Here is a 6,812-nt window from a genome sequence, read left to right as displayed (position 1 = left end):
TCTCTTCTCTCTCTCTCTCTCTCTCTCTCTCTCTCTCTCTCTCTCTCTCTCTCTCTCTCTCTCTCTCTCTCTCTCTCTCTCTCTCTCAGACCATCATCGCCATTGTTGAAGATCCAACAGCAGACGGAGACCAACAAACTCGATCGGAAACCGGACCGACTGAAAGAAGGAAACCAGCAAGCTCGATCGGAAACCGTCAAATCTCGATCGGTGAGTTGGGAGATTGTATTGTGGGTTTCTGTGTTGATGTTTTGTAGTTTGTACTGTGGGTTTCTGGGTTTCTGGTTTGATTACTGTTAGTGAGTTTTGTTGTTGATTACTGGGTTTCTGTCAATTCTGATTAACACGAAGCTCTTCTAGAATAGGATATGTTGTTGGTGTTGCCATTGACATATGAAACACGCCCTCAATTTATCTTGTCCTTTTCAGCCATTAAGATGATGTAACATAACAAAACGTGATTGCTTAACAAGGTAATGACTTGCAGAGCTTGAAGCATACAAGCATGAAGCATCTGTGTTTACTGTTTAGGTTCTGCTGTGTTTTGGTTTTTAGCTGTTTTTTTCCTTTTTCAATTTTTTTGTTCAAAGGCCCGTTTTGGGCCCGGTCCCAAACGAGATTCGGGCCTATCGGAATCACTTCTAAAAAACACTAATCCCGGCCCGGTCCGTCCCTATTCAAAATTTCGGGTTCGGGTTCGGGATCACCCTAATCCCGGCCCGTCCCGGCCCATGCCCAGGCCTACATACATGTATAACACCAACCTTATCAGATCACAGTATACACGCATACAGTAATGTTTTTATACAAAAGACATAATTACGTAAAGTTATACGAACTTATATGAATTATAATCGTTTAGTTATGTTTTGCTCAAAAATAGATTTATGTGTGGCCAATTTCGTCAAATTTAACTCGTTTTTTTATCAAGAAATAGAGCTTATAACACATAAAGCTAAGTTAGAATCCATCCAAGAAAAACAAAAAGCGAATCATGCAGTTAGAAATAATGAAATATCACTTGTACATGCGTAAAATACAAAACCTACACATAAAATACAAAAATGATAGGATGGCATCACATGTGAAAGAGTAGTACTCATTTAGAGTGAAGTACATGGTTTTGTTTATTACATACCACTATCGAGGACTCCAACAATGATGTTCTTGCCAAACCCGGCTTTGGATAAGAAGTCTCCTCCCATCTGGTTGTTCTTCCAGTAACTCCCCTCTTCCTCTTCTTCCATCCCCACAAATTCCCATGACCTTGTTGTGTGCATGGTGTACTTCTTTGGGTGGCTCGGCGACACTGATACAACTTCTTCCAGTTCTGTTCATAAATAGCCACCATTCTGCAACTATTATTAGAAAAGCACTACAGAAAAGGAGGAGGAGAAGAAGAATATGTTTTGGCCACACCAGTAATTCTGGGCGTGCAAAGTCTCTTTTAGTTGTTGCGGGCGTGCCACCGCGCGGACACGGAATGTAGTAGTTGTAGTAGCGGGGTGCGCTTAGCCTTCTGCTTCTAATCAAGCGACTGAGAATGGAGAGAGCACCAACTCCACCGCAGGGTTCTTCAGATTCGCCTTGCGTACTGGGCAAGGACTTACAGTAGTCCGCATGAGCGTCACAATATCGATACTCGACGTAGGATCGAGCAGAGCTTCAATTGGGAAGGAGAGGAAAAAAAAGAAAGCTTCGGAGAGCGTACGGGGAAACGAAAGGAAAGCTCCGGGGAGCGTCTGAGGTTCGACTAGGTCGAGAATTGTATTGTATTTTGTAGAGTTGAGTTGTTGTACTGTTGTTGTATATCTAGAGGGTCTGCTCGAACTCCTTTATATAGAATTACTTAGGGCCACAGGTATTGGCCCAAAATATGTCAAAGACTTGTAGGAGTCTTCAAAGTTGAGATTGCGTCGTAGGCAGTACTTATCAACTCTTTGTCATTGCTCTTCTTGAAGGTAATAGAGTTGGTTTAGAATACCTTCTTCTCATGGACGTATGCATGGATCACACATAGCTCAGGATGGTTGCATCCTCACTTGATTACTTCCCTCCATGCACTAATAGCAAATTGATATATGCAGATATATACTCATCTATATGTATGTAGATAGGATAATCCTTTATGTCCGGGACTCCTAGGCGAAGTCTCTGCTCCGCATATGTATGGACCTCTAGGGAAGCCTCCTCCACCAAGCAATTAAACAGTTGACCAGTCAACTTGTTGAATGGATGTTAATCACTTCGTGATCGCCGCTTGATATAACTCTGCCAGCTCACATACTCTCCCAAGCAATTAAGGATCACTATGCTTTTATTCTAAATGTTGGCGGGATTCCTTTCCAAGCCGAGGTGAGGCCAGGGCGAGATGCTCCCGTGCATGCACATGTACCCTTCATGTAATTAAGGTATTCAAAATGTGGCACCGCGCGGGACGCTCTTCTCCGATATGGGATGCGGCGCGAGATGCTGTCAAGATGCTCATGTGATCAAAGAACCACAAGCCATGCACGTGCTCTTGTATATATACAAGTCGGGTGCGATGCTAAGTCAAGGCGAAGTGTTCCAAGCCGGGGCGAGGTGTTCCCGTAGCAATTAAATTCTTCTTGTACGCGAAGTCCATTATGCGGAGTCCATTCGTACGCGGGTTGTCCAGCTCGCATGACTTCCTAGCGGGTCATCACTTGTAAACCCATTATTTTGGGCTCGCCGGTATGACGTGGATCATAAATTTAACTAATATTCACATAGACAATTACTGTCCAGTAAAATATTAATTTGGGTGTAAACAGAATAAGCTATTGATCGATTACTTTTCCTGATAACTTGGAAGCTTCATCCTCAGTGAGAACTGCTGCAAAGCCATTGATGCTGTTCTTGTAACTGTAAAGCAGTGAAGCTCTGGCATGTTCCTCACTTTCTTTCACAGAAAGCAAATAGGAGTGGTGGATGTCCTCTATTTCATGCAGTGCTTTCTCTCCACCGTGCTCTCCAAAATACACTATGTAAACCTATACATGATAAACCATACACATACACACACCGAGATAATCAGAGCCTATAGAAAACGAAACAGACCCGAATCTCCATAACCAGAAGAACATGTATATATGAACCTTTTGCTCCGAGCACGAGGCAAAGAGAGGAAGGAGAAGAAGAGAGACGATGAAGAAGAAAACTAGCTTCATTGGTGTTTTTGATATAGGATTACAGTACTACTGCACAAATTTGATCTTAAATGGGGGTGTTTATATAAGTTTAAAGGATAATATAAACCAAGCTCTTATCTCTGAAATTCTGAATATCAGATTCAGAACGGTCCCGCAAGATTCCTAGGGTAGGGGGACCTTGATACATGAATCATCAGTATGACTAGTAGCATCTGATATACATGTAAGAATACATATATGGTATGTATATATATTTATAGATACGTTTCTTACTGTCATTGAGTAACGGAGTTTACCATATAGTTGGACTGTAGAGGTTGATTTGACCTAATTTACTTTTATTTTCTTTTCTAGAATTGTTTACCAATAAGATTTTAAGAAAGAAAAAGAATCATGGTTGGTTTGGATTTCTTCTTCTTAATCTGATTTCTTATTTATTTCTTTACTATCCACAAATCAGTTTGAAGTATTCTATGGTTTGTCATGGTTTGGAAAATAATACAACTCAATTAGTAACTTGCTTCCTTAGGTTTTAGGGGCAGCTCCACTTTGGACTTGAGAGTGGGGGGTTATGGCATTTGTTCGTGGGCTTAAGAGGACCACCAATTTCAGTCTCAATTTCGATTTCAAGGTTTGGGCTCATGTCATAACATTGCCTACTTCCAATGCCCATTGACCAATGCTTCATGCTTGTGTACATGTCACATTGTGAATTACAAACTAATTCTTCCATGCATTACTAGTAGACTCTGCCTTATTCTATATACATGCGTGCACCTTTCCTCTTCCTCATACCCATCCCTCTATGGTTATATGCCTACGTATAACGTATACGGTATACCTAATAGGCAAGTTGTCAATCTAAGAGTTTATAAATATACACCGTGTACTTTTTTTTCGTAAAATTTACAATAAGTTATGAGTTAGATCCTATTATGATACGATATTTGAAGATATACTTTATTGAGTAGAGTTCATGTCACAACTCGCAAACTAACTTGTGCTACTTGCCACCACTCATTACTTGTTTTTCTTTGTTTACACCTTTTCCAATCATACAATACTTTTCCAACTATATATAGCATTTCTTCAACAGAATTGATGAATCATAGAGTTCATGTCACGAACTAACTTTGCAACTTGAATGCTTAACAGAGATTGATCGAGTCTAACATTTGCTGATTCCCTATTGCATCACATTTCTGATTTCTTCTTCCCACCACTCATTATTTGCTTCTTCTTTCTCACACCTTTTCCATGTTCAAACAATGCTTTATATATAGCATTCTAGTTTAGATATTTCATCTGCATGACAGTACCGTTCGATAATGAAGAGTGAAAAAGAATTGGTAGTAATGCGATGCAATCCGAATCGGAAACGTCGACACCGTACGTCCCTTTCAAGAATGTGAAATGATGGGGCTACTCCACTCCACCATGGAGTTGCTATCAAAATATTCCTCACTGCTTTACTTGGCCTTTGGTACTTGCTTGAAAATGACTTGAAACCATCCCAATTCTAATCCAAGACCCACCCAAAACGAAAGAAGAAGAAAATAAAGGTAAAGTCCATGCTATTAGTACATTTTTGTTCTAGGATATTTCATATCTTTCTAGATATTCTTTATGTGTGTCTTTGCCTTATGCCAATAGGATATGTAGTTAGACTAGATCTATGTATTCATATCCTTACCATACTGGTAATGTGTAATTCCCTATATAAAGGGCTCCTATCAATGAATGAGATACACATCTTTCACGATTCTCTATTCTCAATTTACTTTCACTTCATCACGTTATCAGCCCTTTGCTCAAACCCTTGAGCTAATAGTTTTTCCCAAACCCTAAAACCAAAAGCCGAAAACCCTCGGCCCTTCCTCGGCCGCATCCGCCACCGCCGCTGCTGCCGCCGCCGCCGTTGCCCAGGACTGCCGCTCCCCGGCCGTCCGCTCCACTTCTTCCTTCTCGTCCGATCAAGCATCCAAGTTTTACGGTATGTTTACTTTACAACCCTAAAACTCTTCAAAGTTCAATAACCTCGGGGGAGATAAAGTGTTTTCTCCTCTTCTTCTACTCCATTCTATGCTTGGGACGGTGTCTTTGCAGGTTTAAAAACCCGGTTATCCTCCCCGGGTCCAAAGTTGTGTTTGATCAACTTTGGTTATTGCTATTTTGAAGGTGTGTTTGATCACCTCCGGACATTTAGGGTTGTGTTTGATCAACCCTAGAGAGACAAACCAAAAGCATCGTATTTGAGTACCTTTTTCAAGGTCTCCAACAGAAAACTAATACGACTTGTTCTCTCTTGTATGCAGATGGACAGAGGCATTGAATTTGACGTCCTCGACGCCCATGGTACTGAGTACCATCGTTGGGTCTCGGACATAGAACAGACCTTCATCGCTAAGGATCTGACCGAGACCATATTCCCCGATCCAGATCAGGAACCGCCTAGCAAGAGAACAAAATCTCAGGCACTCATGTTCCTTCGTAAGCATATCGATCCCACACTGCGCAGGCAGTATCAATCCAAGCACGATCCAAAAGATCTGTGGGATGCCCTTGCCGAACGCTTCGGCAACATTCACTCGACCTTGCTCCTAGAACTAATTGCTCGCTGGGATGAAATCCGACTTTTGGATTACAAGAAGGTTGATGACTTCAACAGGGATATGCTTTGCCTACAAGCTCAACTAAGCTCATGTGGAGTCGAGAAAAGTGATGCCGACATGATCGAAAAGACTTTCTCGACCTTCCCTTCAGCTGCTAAGATCCTCATGAACCAATATCGGCTTGAGTTCACAAATAAGAGGATTACTACATTTAGCGGCTTAATGACGCAACTCCTTATGGAAGAAAAGAATAATATGATCAATGATCAGCATAATTTGCGTCCTGTAGGCACCCGGAAAATTCCAGAATCTAATTACAATTGCAACCGGAATAAGAAAGTTCCGAAACGCAAGGATCAACATAGGAATGAACCTTATGCACGTGGGAATCAACACCACCGTGCCTCTAGTTCTCGGGGACAAGGTAGCGGCTTTAGTGGCCGTACCAACTCATGGCGTTGAGACACTGGTGCCGCCGGCCCCAAGGGCGACGCCGCTCCTCCTCGAAAGCAGCATGCTCGCTCTTCTTCTGCCTTTGATGGTCAATGCAACAGATGTGGGTCCAAGGACCACTGGTCTAAAAGCTGTCGCGCTCCTGCAAATGTTGTTGCCGCATACAAGAAATACAAGGAATTGATGGAAGTCAATTCCACTGAAAACAATGGAGTTGAACATAATGTTACCTTCAAGGTCGCTGACCCTAATGGACAATGTTCTGACTTAGATGCCCCTGACTTTGACGTCACCGGCTAGATTGTTTTCCCTTTTACAAGTCATGATGTAATAAGGCATTGTCAGCATGCCATGCTTAGTTTTCTTCTCAATTTTTTTGAGACCCTTATGTACTCTTTTCAGCGCATTAATGAAAGTTTATTTCATGGTTCTTCTTGTCTCTACATGGTTCGAATTGATTTACATCTACCTTAGAAAACATGGCATCAACGCCGTCTTCGGTCTCTCCCTTAAAGGAGGTGACATACGGCGCCGTGACTCTCAAGGAGAGTTACTCACGTGTTTTCCGGTTCAA

General features: G+C 41.9%; 2 protein-coding genes across 2 annotated transcripts in view; one reads left to right on the top strand and one right to left on the bottom strand.

Moving 5' to 3' along the window:
* Positions 1 to 3,191, bottom strand: part of LOC101293254 (subtilisin-like protease-like) — a 9,190-nt gene extending 5,999 nt beyond the window's left edge. The window contains exons 1-3 of the mRNA XM_004309852.1: positions 3,120 to 3,191; positions 2,827 to 3,014; positions 1,139 to 1,332 (exon numbers count right to left, since the gene is read on the bottom strand). Of these exons, the coding sequence (XP_004309900.1) occupies positions 1,139 to 1,332; positions 2,827 to 3,014; positions 3,120 to 3,191 (454 nt within the window). The remainder of the gene's footprint in view (positions 1 to 1,138; positions 1,333 to 2,826; positions 3,015 to 3,119) is intronic.
* Positions 3,192 to 5,488: 2,297 nt separating this feature from the next.
* LOC101292956 lies at positions 5,489 to 6,247 on the top strand. The gene has a single exon (XM_004309851.1). The coding sequence runs from the start codon at positions 5,489 to 5,491 to the stop codon at positions 6,245 to 6,247; it is 759 nt and encodes a 252-aa protein (XP_004309899.1).
* Positions 6,248 to 6,812: the final 565 nt, after the last annotated feature.

The sequence above is a fragment of the Fragaria vesca genome, unplaced genomic scaffold, assembly GCF_000184155.1.
Source record: "Fragaria vesca subsp. vesca unplaced genomic scaffold, FraVesHawaii_1.0 scf0513126, whole genome shotgun sequence".
NCBI classification, from domain to species: domain Eukaryota; kingdom Viridiplantae; phylum Streptophyta; class Magnoliopsida; order Rosales; family Rosaceae; genus Fragaria; species Fragaria vesca.
Note: the sequence above shows the minus strand (reverse complement) of the source record. Positions and strands in the feature narration are given on the sequence as shown.